We start from the raw sequence: 19,555 nt of genomic DNA on the forward strand, positions 1-19,555 counted from the left end.
TAGGGCCAGCAAAGGACAGAGATAGATGGAAACCAAGCAGGCAGAAGGTGTATATAAATGATTGGCTCCGCCATAGAGCACCAAGCACCGTCATTATGTGCTGACAGTCACTTTAAAAAATAATAGGTGATGTATTCCTCTTACAGTACGGTGATAAAATACCAAGACGAGACACTGACGTGTGTTTTTGATGTATAACGCCTTGGGCTGTGGCATGTTTATAATCCATTTTCGTGTTCTCCTTAACATACTGCTTTTAGTATTGAAAGCAAACATGAAGTCACAATCCTAGGCGGTCTAAATGAATTTATAGTGAAGTTTTATGGACCACAAGGAAGTAAGTATTACGAACCCGTTCATCAGACCCTTCTTCCAGGTATATTCTTCACTCTGCTGTCAGAGTAATGCTGTTCAGTGACTCAGTATAATTTCTTGATAGACTCAGGAGTGGGATTCAAACTTTCCACCAGGCTTCCTTTTTAGCTGTTAAAACTATATGTGCCGGTCGCCACAGACAATTATCACTCAATTACAATCCTTAAAGTGCTAAGGCCGGTTTCACATTTGCGCTTTATAGCGCAGCGACGGCCTGCGCACGGCCGCCTCTAAGCCCCGCTCCCTGCCCGCCCCTTCCGGTCATCGCCGCCTACTAGCGCACATGGACGCTTGCGATCTGCGCACCCTATCTTTAGCATAGGGTGCGCAGATCGTGCGCTGGCAGGATTTTGCCGTGCGCTGTGCACTTTTGAAGGTGCGCCGAACGCAGCATGTTGCATTTCGGTGCGCACGGCGCACCTTCAAAAGTGCGCAGCGCACGGCAAAATCCTGCTAGCGCACGATCTGCGTACCCTATGCTAAAGATAGGGTGCGCAGATCGCAAGCGTCCATGTGCGCTAGTAGGCGGCGATGACCGGCAGGGGGCGGGGCTTAGCGGCGGCCGTGCGCAGGCCGTCGCTGCGCTATAAAGCGCAAATGTGAAACCGGCCTAAGTAATGTGTTATTAGAGGTTGGCTAGCACTTTGAAGAGCCTTTCCAAAGAGCCATCTTCGCTGTATTTTTATTTTCCGAACACATTTTTGTTAGGCTACTTTCACACTAGCATTTGGAGGCACAGCGCACACTCGGCGTGAAGCTCCGCCCCTGCCGCACCTCCACCGGTCAGCTCTGCCTATGGGCGCATGACGCTGCATGCCATCTGCGTACCCTATCTGTAGCATTGGGTACGCAGGCTGTGCGCAGGTGTGCTTTTGCCGGTGCATGCGTCCTTCTGACGCTGTGCCGGGCGCACCAAAATGCAGCACTGTGTGTTTGACGCTGGTCAGCGCAGCGTCAAAAGGACGCATGCGCCGGCAAAATCACACCTGCGCACGGCCTGCGTACCCAATGCTAAAGATAGGGTACGCAGGTCATATGCAGTGTCATGCGCCCATAGGCGGAGCTGACCAGAGGAAGCATGGCAGGGGGCGGAGCTTCACACGAAGCGTGCGCTGCGCCTCCAAACCCTAGTGTGAAACAAGCCTTGGTGACAGTGTCCTGTTTGCCTCTTACAGAAACAGACCTTGTGGCATCTAGGAATGCAATGTCGGCAGTGATGTCTGCAGTATGAGCAGGTCTCTTTATGATTGCTTGTTTGGGGAAAGGAGAGTGTAGCTCATACACCAGACATCTTTGCCGCTCGGATGCCGCCAAGAATCATGGGGCGTCTTAATGTGATTTAATTGGAAGTGTTGAGGATAGATAGTGCATGCACAAGACTGTCACATCATGGGACACTGCAGCTAAAAAAAACTCTACTGGAAAAATAAAAGTACAGGCAAATTGGCTCTTTAGAAAGGCTTTTATTAGTACTTTTATTAGAACTGGCCAAAAATGAAGTCAATGGTGTGTACCAATTTTATGTTTAGATGCCTTTTTTTTTTTTTTTTTTTTTTTTTTTTTTTTTTGCCTGTCCTGACTGTAAAATGATCTAGGGAAAGGATGCTGTTGGGTAATAAGGTGTGCCTTTTTTTTTTTTTCTCCAAATATAGGACATTATGGGGTTTCTTTTTCTTAATCGATTGACAAGTGACTGGTCGTCTTGAATAGCGACCTTGCAACTATCTGTTAAAAGTAGAAAACAGAAATTTGGTGTAATCTGGATTCCAAAGTCTAAAAAGTTTTCTAGGTTGAAAACATACAATAGTCTATACTGGTCAGATTCCTAGTTTCTGCAATGTCAACAGGACAGGGTCACTGCAACCTAAACTTGGAAATAACTACAAATGTTTATTTTGTTGATGGTTTAAAAAAATATATAAAAAAAAGACATTTTGACTTTCAAAAATATTTTTCTGAACTTTTATCAAGTGTTCAGAGCGTATTCCTTTTTGTTTTACACCTTTATTAGCAGAGCTCATAAGGTCTACGTTTCAGTTATGTGGGTGCTGAACCTAGGTTTTAAAGTGTGATTCTAATCAAAATGGTGTAACTCTAATCATTAGCTAAATGTTACAAAAGCAACTTCAGCCATATTGGTTGTCACTTCTTCTGAATTGTAATTTCTCACGCTTAAATCCATAATATAGAGACTATTTGAGATGTCACTAAAAATGAAATGGGCTACTGATTTTAGGCTAGTGTTTTCATATTGTTCTAGTGCACAGTGTAAATCCTATTTGTATAGCCCCTTATACAGTACAGACCAAAACTTTGGAAACATCTTCTCATTCAAATAGTTTTTATTTATTTTCATGACTATGAATATTGTAGATTCACTCTGAAGGCATCAAAGCTATGAATTAACACGTGGAATTATATAATTAACAAAAAAGTGTGAAACAACTGAAAATATGTCTTATATTCTATGTTCTTCAAAGTAGCCAACTTTTGCTTTGATTACTGCTTTGCACACTCTTGGCATTCTCTTGATGAGCGTCAAGAGGTAGTCACCGGAAATGGTTTTCATTTCACAGGTGTGCCCTGTCAGGTTTAATAAGTGGGATTTCTTGCCTTACAAATGGGGTTGGGACCATCAGTTGTGTTGTGCAGAAGTCTGGTGGATACACAAGTGATAGTCCTACTGAATAGACTGTTAGAATTTGTATTATGGCAAGAAAAAAATCAGCTAAATAAAGAAAAACGAGTGGCCATCATTACTTTAAGAAATTAAGGTCAGTCAGTCCGAAAAATTGGGAAAACTTTGAAAGTGTCCCCAAGTGCAGTGGCAAAATCCATCAAGCGCTACAAAGAAATTGGCTCACCTGAGGACCGCCCCAGGAAAGGAAGACCAAGAGTCACCTCTGCTGAGGAGGATAAGTTCATCCGAGTCACCAGCCTCAGAAATTGCAGGTTAACAGCAGCTCAGATTAGAGACCAGGTCAATGCCACACAGAGTTCTAGCAGCAGACACATCTCTACAACAACTGTTAAGAGGAGACTTTGTGCAGCAGGCCTTCATGGTAAAATAGCTGCTAGGAAACCACTGCTAAGGACAGGCAACAAGCAGAAGAGACTTGTTTGAGCTAAAGAACACAAGGAATGGACATTAGACCAGTGGAAATCTGTGCTTTGGTCTGATGAGTCCACATTTGAGATCTTTGGTTCCAACCACCGTGTCTTTGTGCGATGCAGAAAAGGTGAACGGATGGACTCTACATGCTTGGTTCCCACTGTGAAGCATGGAGGAGGAGATGTGATGGTGTGGGGGTGCTTTGCTGGTGACACTGTTGGGGATTTATTCAAATTTGAAGGCATACTGAACCAGCATGGCTACCACAGCATCTTGCAGCGGCATGCTATTCCATCCGGTTTGCGTTTAGTTGGACTATCATTTTTCAACAGGACAATGACCCCAAACACACTTCCAGGCTGTGTAAGGGCTATTTGACCAAGAAGGACAGTGATGGGGTGCTATGCCAGATGACCTGGCATCCACAGTCACCAGACCTGAACCCAATCGAGATGGTTTGGGGTGAGCTGGACCGCAGAGTGAAGGCAAAAGGGCCAACAAGTGCTAAGCATCTCTGGGAACTCCTTCAAGACTGTTGAAAGACCATTTCCGGTGACTACCTCTTGAAGCTCATCAAGAGAATGCCAAGAGTGTGCAAAGCAGTAATCAAAGCAAAAGGTGGCTACTTTGAAGAACCTAGAATATAAGACCTATTTTCAGCTGTTTCACACTTTTTTGTTAATTATAGAATTCCACATGTGTTAATTCATAGTTTTGATGCCTTCAGAGTGAATCTACAATTTTCATAGTCATGAAAATTAAAGAAAACTCTTTGAATGAGAAGGTGTGTCCAAACTTTTGGTCTGTACTGTATGAGTTATAAGTGCGGTTTCTTGAAGCCAATTGATTGAATACAATAGAGATGTATCCCCTTTCCTTTAGGCTATGTGCACAGGACAAAAGTCCTGCGGTTTATCTGCGGTTTTGCCCTGCGATTTTACACCTCATAATGGATGAGGTGTAAAACTGCAGCGTTTGTGCACCAAACAATTGACATGCTGCGGATTGTAAACCACAGCAAAACCGCGTGGAAAATCCGCAGCATGTGAACTGCGGTTTTTTTTCCCCATTGGAAATAAAGGTACTGTACAACGCAGCAGAATCTGCTGTTTCCGCAGAGCCAAAACCGCTGCGGAAGTGCAGCAGATTTCACTGCGTGTGCACATACCCTTAGTCTTCGTGTCCACTTCATATTTTGGTTTTGCATCAGAAAACTGCATCAAGAGAAATACAAAACCTGATTCCAGCCTTAAACATTGGGGAGATAAGACTTTTGAAAATGTGTTGGCTTTTAACTGCTTGCAATATAAAAGGGTCATAAAGGCTAGTTTCACATTTGTGGACGGAGGAGCTGTGGAGTGCTGCAGACTACTCTGTGAAGCTCCGCCCACTGCCTCAGCGCCGCCTATAGCGGCATACTTCTGCATGAGGCCTGCGTACCCTATCTTTAACATTAGGTACGCAGGTCATGCAGAAGTATGCGGATGCCTCCGCATGTGTCGTTTTGACGATGCACCAAACAAAACAAATTCCAACATGATGCGTTCGGTGCAGGTCGCTGTACCGTCAAAACGACGCATGCGGAGGCATCCACATACTTCCGCACGACCTGTGTACCCATTGTTAAAGATAGGGTACGCAGGCCTCATGCAGAAGTATGCGACCATAGGTGGAGCTGACCGGAGGAGGTGCGGCAGTGGGCAGAGCTTCACGGAGGAAATCCGCAGACGTCCGCAGTTCCTCCATACGCAAATGTGAAACCAGCCTTACTGCTCCAATTGTTTTTATCTGCCAATAAACTTGAGAACATCTGTTCTACTCAGGCCATGTTCTACTGCCTTAGACAGTGTTACCAAGGTCAGTATTTCCAGGTCACCACCTGACAGCACATTGGAGGAAGTCCTTCTCATCCGTAGTGGGACAGGAAACCACGAGAGGTTAAAAGGATCCTCTCCTTCCCATCCCTCAGTGTTTTTCCTGTCCCACTGCGGATGGGAACGACGAGAGAGGATCCGGGCCGTTCCATGCAGATGGTCAGGATCAGGGGGGCTCAGCCTCACCCTTCCTACCTGATAAAGATCTGCGGCTGAAACCCGATGTAGGGTCCCTCAGCTTCTCCGGTGTAGCGCTGCTCCCGGACGCGGGGTCGCTTCCCCCTGACTGGGGCTCTCGACCCTGGGCGCCACCACCGCAGACCGCCACTGGGGTTCCAGAGCCCGCAAGCGGTCGATCTACAGCTACCGCCGGGTGACGCCGTTGTGTCCGGAGGGCGGGAGCGCGCAGTAGCAGGCGCGCGTCAGCCGCCCGCCCCTCCGGAGGACAGGCTAGAGCGCCAGAGGCCGGGGGCACGTCATTTCCGGCGCGCGAGTCACGGGCGCGTCACTTCCGGTGCGCGCGTCACTGCCAACCGGACGCAGTACTTCCGGCCGCGCCGCTGTCAGGACACCTAAGGCAGTGACCGCCCGGTACTGAGCACACCGCGGCGGCATCGTCCCATCAGGAGGGGCAGGCGTCCGGAGATTGGAGCGGCAGCGACAATAGAGGTGGTATGCAGCTCTGCTCCACAGGGCAGGTGACAGGGGGAGCCCGTCACCACTCACATGTATGTGTCTCCTCAGCAGTCAGCGACTTCCATCACCACCAGCATGGAGGACCAGGCAAAGACGGAAGCAGGAGCAGAGTGCCAGGGTCACGTGAGTAACCTCTGAAGAGGTCACTGGAGGGCCCCGTAAGAATAAACCCCATAGAACCCGTATTTTATATGTTCTAGGGGGGAAACCTCTACCTCTGAGAAAAAGGAGCCTAAACGGAAGTATAAGAAGTGTCCGGTCTGCTCTAAAAAGCTAAAGGACACGTGGCGGAAGACCCTTTGTGACGCATGTACAAAGCGTATAATGGGGGAAGAGCAGGCTACGTTTATGTCTAATATGAGAGCAATAATTAGGGAGGAAGTGCAGGCCTCGGTATCCGGCCTAGCCACCTCCCAGGCCCCGCAGGCAAACCCTCAGTCATCCAGGAAAAGAGAGGGAGTCTGATACGTCATCGGAAGGCATTCTGTCCGACTCTGACGCGGAGGAAGAGGAGACTAGAGAACACCCAGAAAGGGGGAGAAAATACTTGTTTTCGTCTGGGGATACGGACGAACTATTGGGAGCGGTGCGGCAGACTATGCAGATTGAGGAACCCCCTCCTTCCCTCTCAATACAGGACGAAATGTTTGGGGGATTACGCTCCCAGACTTCGATGGTCTTCCCAGTAAACACCCACATACGGGCAATGATACTGGAGGAGTGGGAGGAGGCAGAGAAGAGATTAACTATTCCCAGGGACTTTAGGTCGCGTCTACCATTCGACCCTGAGGAGGTTAAAGTCTGGGAAGAGATCCCTAACATTGATATTCCAGTAGCTAAAGTATCAAAGAAAACGGCAATTCCGTTTGAGGATTTCTCAAGCTTGAAGGAACCCCTAGATCGGAAGGCAGACGGGCTCTTAAAAAGGGCCTGGGAAAGCTCAGCAGCGGTCATAAAGACAAATATAGCCGCGACATCGGTAGCACGCTCCATGCATCTGTGGATAGATGACCTAGAGGAGCATCTGTCAGACAGAACCCCGAGGGAAACAATCCTAAAATCGCTCCCCTTGCTTAAGTTGGCTACGGGATTCTTGGCCGACGCCTCAGCAGAATCAGTTAGGTTCTCGGCCAGAAGCCAGTCCCTGTCCAACACAGCCAGAAGAGCTATCTGGTTGAAGAATTGGACAGGCGACATGCAGTCAAAAAATAAACTCTGCTCAATTCCTTTCTCGGGGGGGCAGGGTCTTCGGGCCCGTGCTTGACGACATTTTAGAGAAAGCGTCGGATGAAAAAAAGGGTTTCCCTGAGGAGAAGCGTAAAAGATACCAGCCCTTTCGTAGGCCCCGTTACAACCAGAGAGCGGACTACAGGGGGAAAGGTAAAATGGGTAGATGGAGCTACCCCAAAGGAGGCGAAGGTAGAAATAGGAATAGAGATAACATCTTTTCCGGCCCAGGGTCCAGCTCCCGGAGGAAGTGACGCCACCAGAGTAGGGGGGCGATTACTCAAGTTCCCGGGAGAGTGGCAAAAGGTCACCTCCAGCCCCTGGGTATTACAGGTCAACTCAAAGGGGTACAAAATAGAATTCAGCTCCCTGCCCCCGAACAGGTTTCTGGTGACCAGTTCACGCCTCAGTGCAGCTTCCCCAATGTGGTTGGACATCCAAGATCTCCTAGACATGGATGCAATTACTCCGGTCCCCGCCCAGGAGGAAGGCAGAGGACACTACTCGAGTCTCTTTGCAATAAAAAAAACCCTCGGGGGAAACCCGAACAATAATAATCCTAAAACCTCTGAACAAATGGGTGTCTTACAGGCGCTTCAAAATGGAATCAATAAGATCCACGATTCCCCATCTGGGAAGGGATGTGGTAATGTGCACTTTGGATCTAAAAAACGCATATTATCATGTCCCTATCCACCCGGATCACCAGAGATACCTCAGGTTTGCGGTCGAAAAAGATGGCACAATATACCATTATCAGTTTCGTTGCCTGCCCTTCGGCCTAGCATCGGCCCCGAGGGTCTTTACAAATGTAATAATAGAGGTGGTGGCCTACCTAAGGGCCCGAAATATCACGGTGGTCCCATACTTAGACGACTTCCTATTTATAGCCGATTCAGCAGCCCAGCTCAGGATCGACTGTCAATCCTCAATCTCCACGCTGCAGAGTTTAGGATGGATAATAAATTGGGCAAAATCAGATCTCATACCCAAACCCAGAGTAAAATTCCTGGGGGTCATGTTAGACTCAGAAAAAAGGATGTCGTATCTACCAGCCGAGAAACAGACTTCAATGCCGAAGAAAATTCGTCAGTTCTCGAGAAATCGGGTATCGGTCAGAGATGCAATGAGGATCCTGGAGCTGATGACTTCTTGCATTTCCTGTGTCAGATGGAGTCAGTTCCACTCCCGCGACCTCCAACACGCGATTCTAACATCCTGGGACAGAAGGCAGACTTCTCTGGACAGCAAGATACGGTTAACCCTCCGAGCCAGAAGATCGCTTCTATGGTGGACCATTCCGAGAAACCTAAAAAGGGGTGTCTCATGGGTTCAGTCCCCGGAGGTTGTAGTGACGACGGACGCAAGTCTATTCGGCTGGGGCGGACACGTCGCGGGAAAGTATTACCAGGGGCAATGGAGTCCAGAGGACAGCAGAAGATCCTCCAACGTCAGAGAACTACATGCGGTCTGGAAGGTGCTGCTCGTCGCCAGGCCCCACGTGAGAAACAAACACGTCAAAGTCCTGTCAGACAACACCACAACAGTAGCCTTTCTCCGCCATCAAGGCGGACCAAGACATCCCACACTTCAGGCCTTAGCAGATCAGATTTTCAGATGGGCAGAGAGGGAAGTCCTCTCAATCTCGGCCGTACAACTGGAGGGCTCTCGGAACCAGATCGCAGACTTCCTCAGCAGGAGAAGGGTAACAGCAACGGACTGGGAGCTCAACGACGATGTGTTCAGCAGCCTGTGCGATCGTTGGGGACAACCAGCATTAGACCTGTTCGCGGACAAAGAGAACGCAAAGCTTACGACCTTCTACTCCCTGAACCCCCTGGGAAATCCGGCAGGAATAGATGCCCTATCATAGTCTTGGAGCAGTGGTCTGTTGTATGCCTTCCCGCCCCTAGCCCTCATTCCACGGGTCCTCAGAAAAATCTGCGAGGACAGAGCCAGCGTTATATTGATGGTTCCCTACTGGCCAAGAAGAAGCTGGTTTCCCCTACTCAGGAAGCTAGCGGGCGAGGAACCCATTTTTCTACCAAGAAGGAAAGACCTCCTCCATCAGGGTCCGGTTCTGCATCAAAAACCGGAAGCTTTCCAGTTGTCAGCCTGGATCCTGAGCGGCAGGTCCTAAGGGCAAGAGGTCTATCGGACGAAGTAATTTCTACTCTACAAGCAAGTAGAAAACCCGTGACCGTGGCAATATATAATAAAATCTGGAAAAAATTCTGCAGCTTTTGTGGGGAGGAGACAGTCGGCACTGACCAGCCTGACATCCCGAAAATACTCGACTTCTTACAGGAAGGGTTCAGGAAAGGCCTTAGACCCAGTACTCTGAGAGTACAAATATTAGCCTTGAGTGTATTCTATGACACAGCCCTATCATCACACCCATGGGTAGCCCGGTTCTCGAGAGCGGTGCAAAGGCTTAAACCCCTAATTAGGAACAGCATACCACCTTGGGACCTTAACCTAGTCCTCAATACGCTTTGCAGACGGCCATATCAAATAGGGACAGAGATAAATATTTGTAATCTCTCTCATAAAACAGCCTTCTTAGTGGCAGTCACCTCAGCCAAGAGGTTAGAACTGCAGGCCTTATCAACCCAGGATCCCTACTTACAGGTGTTCAGTGACCGGTTAGTGTTAAGACTCGACCCGGCCTTCCTACCCAAAGTCGTCTCAAACTCCAACATGAATCAGGAAGTAGTACTTCCTTCCTTTTTTCCAGTCCCCCAAAAATAGCAGGGAAAAAATCTACCATAGCTTGGACGTAAAGGAAACTGTGCTCAGGTACCTGGATGCAACCAGACCCTGGAGACAGGATAGTAATCTTTTTGTCCAGTTTAGAGGTCCTAATAAAGGGAAAAAAGCCTCAAAATCGACAATAGCAAGGTGGATTAGGTCCACTATTAGCATAGCCTACAAATCACAGGGTCAAAATCCCCTGGGGAACCTTAGAGCCCACTCAACCAGGGCCATGGCCGCTTCATGGGCAGAAAGGGGGGGCGCCTCGGCGGAGCAGATTTGCAGGGCAGCATCTTGGTCTAGTCTTAGTACTTTCTCCAAACACTATAAACTAGACATAGCATCCACACAGCTGGCATTTGGGAGAAAGGTACTCCATGCAGTAGTCCCCGCCCTAGGACCAATATTCTTTGGTACTACTCCAATGTGCTGTCAGGTGGTGACCTGGAAAACTGTAATTAGACCTACCGGTAATTGTGTTTCCAGGAATCCATCCTGACAGCACTGTTAGATCCCTCCCGATAATACTTTTCATACAACTGTGATGTAACATGTGTATGGAGAATGTTTGTTTAAATAAAATCTGTTTGCATCCATCCAGAGGTGTTACTTTGTGAAATCACTGAGGGATGGGAAGGGGAGGATCCTTTTAAACTCTCGTGGTTTCCTGTCCCACTACGGATGAGAAGGACGTCCTCCAATGTGCTGTCAGGATGGATTCCTGGAAACACAAATACCGGTAGGTCTAATTACCGTTTTTTGCCCATGTTTAAAATGAATTGGTCCTCATAGTTCACAATATATATTGCCTACATTACTAAAGGAAATTGGCCGTTACAATCCAACCCATACTCTTGGAACCTCCACCCCTCCCCCAAATACTTGTGTTATCATGTTACTCATTGACAGATAAGCCAATTTGTACGTTTATAAAATCCACTGCTGCATGACCAACAAAATCCACGTTTTAATCCTTATGTAAATAAAGCTCTAGTGCTCTGGGCGGGATGAGGGTGCTTCACAAACCTTTTGTTTCCCCTGCTCTGATCACTGCTTAGTGAATAGTTGGGGATCCAGTGGCTCCGATCCTGCCCAGAGCTTTATTTGCATACAGATTAAAGTGTGGTGTTTTTGGGTTATGGAGTGACTGATTTTATAAATGTACAAATTGGCTGCTCTTTCAACAAACCAAGCAGTTTTTGGGGTTTTGAGCGTCATTTGAGACTTCTTTTAAATAGGTCTGAGACCTGATGAGACTGATGTAATTCTCTTGTAAATTTTTGTCAGAATGGCTGAATTTATGAAAGTGTAAAGGATTTCTCTTCACCATAAATGGGTAAAATTGTAGATTGCATTTATCGGCCACTTATGAACGCTTATCAACTGTGATTACCCTACTAGGCAAGGATCAAAGTACTTACTTTTTTTTTTTTTTTTCCCCCTATAAGGCTTTTAATCACTGCTCTGACACTATTTTGAGTGCCACTTCGCTCCTCCAGTTCTGCAGAGGCAAAGATGTTTTTACCTGCAGCACCAGAGAATACAGTGTTTGGGCCAGCAACCTGATAATTCCATTTGTTTCCCAGTTTGGACAATCAGGCGCAAATTGCCACTCGCAAGAAAAATGACATGAGGGAGAAGTAGATATGCCCTCCTGAAGATCGATATTGAGAATTGCCCTTTAAAGGGAATCTGTCTACAGATTTTTGTTGTTTAATTTGAGAGCAACATAATATAGAGCAAGGGAGCCTGATTCCAGTGATGTTACCTACTAGGCTTTGTGGTGTACTCACAATACAATGAGAGCAGGGCCCTCACTCCTCTTGGTATCTGTTATGATCTATGTGTTTATGGTTATGCTGTAATGTCAATGGTCTATAAAAGTCCCCTCTGAAATGTAAAGTGCTGTGGAATATATTGGCGCTATAGAAATAATTTTATTTTTTAAGAAGGAGATTATCACGGTAGGACTAGGTCTCACATGCAGGCCAGTCAGGCCAACTTGTGTAACCCTACCACACCACTGATTGACAGCATCCTATGTATACTGTGCATTGTCAGTAAGCTGCCAATCAATGTTGTAGGTGGTGTTATATACAGCTCAGCATTCTGACCACTGCTACACAAATAAACAGGGATTCTATCAAAACTGCACCAGAGTGCAGTAAGTGATACATCCTAGAATCGGGCTCTGTGCTTCTCCATCATGATGCTCTCACATTCCATAGTAAAGACCTGCTGACGGATTCCCTCTAACTTGTACCTCACCCACCTAGCCTGATTGACAGCTCCTCAGTGCCCCTACTGCTTCTAAGATCTGACACTGCTCTGTACAAGCTGCAGCTGTCAATCAGGCTGGGTGGATGCTGAATACACTTGAACCCAAAGGCTGTTTATCTATAAATCCGCTCCTAAAATGCTCTATCTGGAAGGAGACACACTTACAGCCATCCTTGTGGTGGTAGTGTTTACACCCTGAACTTTCTGCCAGCTCTCCTCCCACTGTTTGCCTCTACACAGCATTTCCCAAGTGGAAGACCTGTATCTGTTGCAGCACAGCTCATGCGCTCACCTACTCGCCCTACAAAGTTCCATGCTAACACGCCTATACAGTCTCAAGATTGATAAAGCACTGCACAAAGCATTTCTCCCACTTCCCCTGCAGTGCCTCTGTGGCTTCTGCTCTCCTTCCCTATACACATATACAGTGGGGAAAATAAGTATTTGATACACTGCGAATTATGCAAGTTTTCCCACCTACAAAGAATGGGGATGTATGACTGCAAGCCGGCCAAAATGTAGGGCCAGTGTCAGTCATGGCGGGGGTTGTGGTTACAGCGCCTCTGTGTATACTCAGAGCGGAGACTGTACCAGCGCCACCCCGGCCCTATGGCTGAATACCGAATGCAGCCAGGGGAACTAAAGATCCTTTTCCCCCTGCTACTTTCGGCTGTGTGCAGGTGCCAGACGGCAAAATAATGCTGTTAACCTGCAAATCAACCCCATATCTGCAGGTTAAGTGTTATTCCTGGTGACCGGTTCCCTTTTACAGGAAAAAGTAAACAGATTTGGGAGAGCCAGAATTTTGGTGGTTGGTCGGTGATCAAATACTTATTTCTTGCAATAAATTGCAAATGATGTAAAAATCCTACAAGTGATTTCTTGTTTTTTATTTTTAGGCTTTGTCTCAGTTGAAGTGTACCTACGATACAAATTACAGACCTCTCCATTCTTTGTCGGTGGAAAAACTTGTAAAATCGGCAGTGTATGAAATAGTTACTTTCCCAACTGTCTAATATGTATATAGGGAAGGAGAGCCGAAGGCACAGAGGCACTGCAGGCTCCATGGAGAACAGCAATCTTAACAGCTGGACACAGGGGTGGAGTTGGGCAAGTCGGAGAGCGAGATTACATTATAGGTCACCTGCAGTATATATATCCAGTCAAAGCTGTGTTGGATCACTGGGCAAGCCCCCTTGACATCACCGTTCACAGCATACTTGCTGGCTGATCAGTTCAACGCACAGACAGGAACTTTTTTTTTTTTTTTTTTTGTTTGCTTTGAACATAACAGGAAGTGTGGCGCTGCAGGTCACATCACCGCATGCTCAAGACCAGAGAACATCTCTGATGGCTTTTAATAAGTTGTTTTCCTAGTAAACCTCTTTAAAATCCATATTATACAGCCATCATTTCTCTCACAAACTTCAGGCATACAAGATCTAAGAGCAAACAAAATTTCAAGGACAGTGAACATATAATTACAGGTGGCCCTGACCCATGGTGACCACCCCATAACATGCACTAGCTGTGGAATAACTCCCAATACCTTGTATACATAAACACTTGGAGTAAAGACATCCACCAAGGAAAATAATTAAAATAGTTTTATTCTCAAAGATTAATGATATAGACAAAAAAGTACATAAAGACGGGTCACATAATAGAAGAGCTCCATATGATAAGGAATTCAGGTACAGAAAAAACACACATGCAGCAATACTAAGAGCAATGGAATGTGTATAATGGATATGCAGAGATAAATAAAGTGCCAGTGCTTCAAGTCTTTCTTTCAGATATCCAAAGAGTCCCACAGAGTGACCCCCTCGCAGTAATAAACCATCACGGCATAATAGCTCGAAATCTTAGTTTAGAGGCCACATAATGAAAACCTGTTCAAAAACGCTTACCCATAGCTAATTAGTATGCCACACGTGTAGCCCCTACGCGCGTTTCGCGTGGGCTTCGTTGGGGGGCTGTGATACAAGATCTGTTTAATATATGCAGTTTGTATTGTGAAATTTGGTGACAAATCCTCTCTAAGGCTGTGTGCACACGTTGCGGATTCTGCTGCGTTTCCACAGCGGTTTTGGCCCTGCGGAAACGCAGCAGTTCCACTGACATGGTACAGTACAATGAAAGCCTATGGGTTTTCAAAAACGCTGTGCTGACGCTGCGGTTTTTTCCGCGCGGTTTACAAACCACAGCATGTCAATTGTTTGGGCGGTTTCACACCTTTAACATAGTAGAGGTGTAAAACCGCAGGAAAACCGCAGGTCACTTTACCTGCGGTTTTACCTGCGTATCCGCGCGGAAAAACCTGCAGTGGAATCCGCAACGTGTGCACATAGCCTAAGGCGGCACACCATCCCGCAAGTTACAAATCTGAAGATTGTACTCCTCTTTACATTACCAGAATGTGACTGGTTACTGTAATGTGCACCAGTGGAGTCTACAAAATACAAAATATATTTTTTGTTTCTAAACCATAGACTTTATACAAGGGGTTCCCCTGCTTAGGACTCTGCTCTTATCTAATATGGCTTGTCTCTCTCCATTAGGAACTGCAAATGGTAAAATTGTAATCAGAGTAAGCGATAACACATGAGGTATGCGATTGCATGAGGCATGTAGTATCTTCGGACATTACTAAGTAAATTGAGGTGAACTGCCCCTGCCCACAGCGTTGGAGGGCTCATGTCGCTGGATCCAACTTCCAATCTCCAGGAAAGTGGTGCATGCCGGAAGATGGATTAGAGCAAGCCTTTAATAGTTGATGGTCAGATGCGTCCTTTTTTTTTTCTGTTCGAAAACTGATCTTTTCCAGAATCCCCGGTGTATGAATTGAAAAATGCTCTTTGTTTGTCATGAGCAGATTGTTTCTGCCCCACATAATTTCCTTGTGTTTGGAAAGCTTTAGTCATACTTGGTCTTTTCTTCTTTATGGCAGCACCATATGAAGGTGGAGTGTGGAAAGTTAGGGTTGACCTCCCTGATAAATATCCTTTCAAGTCTCCTTCTATAGGTAGGTATTGCTTAAAACTTCTATTAACCATTTCGTTACCCATCATGTTTTGTCCAGAACATAGAAAGCTGAATGTCAAATTATCCTTATTTCTTAGCGTTGTGTTATTTCTTCCACATTTTTATGGCATAGATGAATCGCTCTAATTTACACTCTGATATCATTTACAAGCTCTTATTTGAAGGATAAAAGGAGGAATTTTTCTTTTGCATATTATTTTAAGGTTTAATGAAATGATTCCTGTTTTTCATCCCCCATGCATAGCAGTGCCTAATGTGTACATTGTAATATGTTTTTGTTGTGCCATGAACAAACTCCTCCTCAGTTTTACATTTATTCCCCATTTTTCAAAGCTTTTGTTGCTTCCTCTGTGTAAATATAATAATCACCAAGGTTCAACTTCTTTTTCACAAATGCTGACTCTGTTTAGATCTGGCAGAAATTAGTGTAGAGGACAGCTTGGTGTATATTGTATGTCTAGTGTGCACCCCCATTCTAAGTGGTGAGAAAGTATAAAAAAAAAGGGTGTGCCAGGATTAAAACTTTCTACAATCAGAAAATGCTTTAAAATCCCCCCCCCCCCCCCAAAAAAAAAATGGGGGGGAAAAAAAGCAAAATACCTCAACTGTTAAATGTATCGCCACCATTTGTGCTCACTACTAATCTGTACATCCGTACATCTATGTGTACAGTGTTCATGTCATGGACTGGCCTTAGCAGTGATGTCTGAAGGTAAAGTAGAAGACCAGTAGTTGGTTTTCCCTGCTGTTGGGAAAATGTTTGAAAAGTGTCCGTCCCTTTAATTTTTTTTCACATGAACTTTGTAATGCGTCTTATTAGAGAAATTGCCCTTTTTTTTTTCTCAAAATGGGCTAATCAGTCTCAAAATTCTCAGTTCATGGGTGAAATTGGTCTTCAGTGAATACAGACTTTGCCATTACTGATAGAGATGACAGTTGGTGCTAAAAGTTCTACGAGAGAGAGAGAGATTTTTTTTTTTCTTGTCCGGCACCCAGAAAGAATTTCGGGTTAAATGAGTGTCTGGAGGATCCGCCAGAGGAAAAAACGTTGCAAGCTCCGTTTTCAAATCTTTGAGGATGGTGACGGACAGCAACTTTTGGCGAATCCGCAAAAAAAACGGATGCAACGGACGGCAATCCGTCACAATCCGCCAATAATGGAAGTCAATGGGGAAAAAAAACAGATCCTCAAAAGAAAATTCAGGATCCGTTTTTTCAAAACCTGGCTGATTGTGGCTGATTGTGACTGATTGTAAAAAACTGAAGTGTGAAAGAGGCCTAATCGACGCAAAATTTGCAGCAGAATGTCTGTGTCTAGCTTCTCTCTCCATAGAATCCTACAAGCACATACTGTCCTCCTTTGTAATGGGAAAATGTGTTCACTGAGTAGATTTTTACCCATGAACTGAGTGACCAGTAGTATATTGACCCAAAAAGAGAGAAGCTGATTTTCAAGGATGGGCAACTGTGTAATATATCTATATTCACATGTACTATGCATTTATGATAAAAAAAATTACCACTGATTATTCTTTAAAGTTGTCCACTACTTGGACAGCTTCTTGTCATACCCCATGCTTGGCCCTGCTACAATAAAAAAAACTTGTACTTGCCTCCCACGCTGGTGCCTTTCTCGCGGTGTCGGCACTGGCTCTCCCTGGGGCTCTAATGCGGTTTTGTGATGCTTGCACCCAATCAGCGCTGACATTGCTGTCTCCGCCTTCTGTTGAATTGAGTAGGAAGAGGAAGTCCGAGATCTATAGCCCGGACTTCCTCTTCATGCTCTATTTGTCTGAAGGCACAGCCAGTGATGTTGGCGCTGATTGGTCACCGGCGTCACTTGTCATAACGTTGTGCGAGTGCTGACACCACAGGAATGGTGCTGGCACAGGAGGGGAGTACAGGCTTTATTTTATCAGGGCCAAACATTTTGATCAAGAAGGGTTTGTCCTACTAGTGGACAACCCCTTTGACATTTTGCGCACCTGAACACATTTTGCTCATCAGTCTTATGTAGGGTTTGTGTGTGACAGAAAAATGTTTTTGTTTTTTGTTTTTTTACCGGTACTTTACGCATTATATACATACACTACTGGGATAGGTGACATCAGTGCCAGCTTTTCTGCTGTGCCCATATGCAGGTCCACTGGCCTAATGGTACTTGCTCATTAGGTCACTGTTACTTGTACAGTCCGATTGTCCCCAGCATGTCTCTGAATCCCCTCTGCACAGGGAATACCTGTGACGTAATTGCTGACATAATCGATTCCTTAGCAACCAGAGAAATGCGGGATCAGCCCTTCTGCATTCACTGCGCATAATGATTATTTCAGATTCCTAGCATAATATAGGGCTGCCAGTGTGAGTCTGATCCTATTGATGCTGCTTTGTGCAGGAACGTGTAATGCCATCAAAGGCGGCATGTAAATGAACAGGCTATTGGCATTGTGCCATTGGCCTGATTTGATGAACTGGCTAATCTTACTAAATAAACGGTTTAGGTGTTTGGCATATATTTCCAAATGCCTCATCAAAGCAACCTTTTTCAAAGGCTTCCTGTACCTGTAGGATGCATTCTACCTGCACTACAATAACTTGACACTCTTGGGTCTGGGCTTTCGGGACCTACCTTCACTCTGAAAAGAAAAAATAAGGCTTCATTCACACGATTGCATTTTGCAGCAATATTTTTAAGTCAGAACTAGAAGTGGGCTCAAAATTTGAAAGCTGCATAAAGGTATTTCTGTTCATATCCGACTTAGGATTTTGTAAAGTATTTGGAAATCAAAACGGGTGTTCCATCTGAATCGCCCTAAAAATGGGATTCAGACAACCTGCTGATGAGGCCATATAATACTAGGAAAAATACAAATTAAATCAATTTGTTTTTGTTTTTTGTTTTTCTTTCTAAATGTGCCCATTTGTTTCAACGGAGTTAATCTCCTTGTATTCTATGGCCCCATTTGTGGTTTGTCTGTATGCTGTTTTTAGGGGGATTTGGAAACCCTGCAGAAGCCCAGTTTGAACAGGATCTTAGAAAGTGGAAGACGCATGATAAAGGGAAAAAATAGACAACAAAAAGACAAGTTGGTGGATGGTGGAGGGAATCTGGCATAGACAATTAAACAAACAGATGCTGTGAGATTTACAGTGCAAACCACGAGAGGTGGTGAGTTCTCCTTCAATAGAAGTCTTCAAACAGAGGCTGGACAGACATCTGTGTGGGTGATGTTAGCGAATCCTGCTTTGAGCAGGGGGTTGGACCAGATGGCCCAGGAGGTCCTTTCCAACTCTACGATTCTATGATTCTTTTGACAATGAAGCCTTTTACCAGATTATACATAATGTGGGTGCATATGTATAAAATATTTTTTAAATTTGTCCCATATTTTTTAACCTCCTTTTACCTGTTCATCTGTCTGTGTGAATCTATTTAAGGTATTCCTCAAAACGCCTTATCCATAGGATCAGCCTTCAATGCTTTTTAGGTGGCGTAAAATCTGAGACTCAAGTTGATCATCACAATGCAGTGGTTTCAGTTCTTCAGCATGAACCGCTGTGCCTGGTACTGTATCTTGACCTCTGTTTTGTGATGATCATCTTTTGTCTCAATTGTTGGCATGTAAGCAATGACATGACTGCATTGCTTGCAGAAACGTCATGGCCATATTCCCACTAATAAAAATGGTAATGACCAACTTTAAGGTTAAAGAATTGGACAGCTCCTTCTCATGCCCCAATAAAATAAAAGCTTATACTCCCCTCCCGTGCTGGTGCCATTCCTGTGGTGTCCGCAATCACTTTGTCCCCGGGGCTTTAGTGCGTTTGTTGTGCCACATGACGCCAGCACCCAATCAGCGCTGGTGTCACTGTCCCCACCTTCAGACATATTGATCATGACAAGGAATTCCAGGCTGCAGCTGATCTGACTTCAACTTCATGTTCAATTCGACAGATGGCGAGGATAATGACGCCAACGCTGACTGGGTGCCAAGATCTTATGTCACAACCACGCAAGAGCCTCGGGGAGAGCGACCTTCGGCATGGGACAGGAATTTAGGCTTTATTTTATCTGGATCAAGTGTGGAGTATGGGAAAGAGAAGGTGTTGTCCACGTAGTGGACTGCCCCTTTAAGCTAAGCTTTATGGAGAACCCCTTCAACTCTATCACGCTTAAAGGGGATCTGTCACC

General features: G+C 45.5%; 1 protein-coding gene across 2 annotated transcripts in view; it reads left to right on the plus strand.

Annotated features, from left to right (window-relative positions):
* The window catches only part of UBE2H (ubiquitin conjugating enzyme E2 H), a 72,795-nt gene that overhangs the window by 39,697 nt on the left and 13,543 nt on the right, over positions 1–19,555 (plus strand). Inside the window, exons 2-3 of one of the 2 annotated variants that reach the window (XM_073579187.1) lie at positions 261–337; positions 15,269–15,343. In XM_073579187.1, the coding sequence (XP_073435288.1) occupies positions 261–337; positions 15,269–15,343 (152 nt within the window). Of the gene's footprint in view, positions 1–260; positions 338–10,758; positions 10,778–15,268; positions 15,344–19,555 lie in introns of those variants that run through there. The other variant, XM_073579188.1, reaches the window with a different exon arrangement.

This window comes from Dendrobates tinctorius, unplaced genomic scaffold, assembly GCF_039654945.1.
Source record: "Dendrobates tinctorius isolate UK_male_01 unplaced genomic scaffold, ASM3965494v1 ptg000062l, whole genome shotgun sequence".
NCBI lineage: Eukaryota > Metazoa > Chordata > Amphibia > Anura > Dendrobatidae > Dendrobates > Dendrobates tinctorius.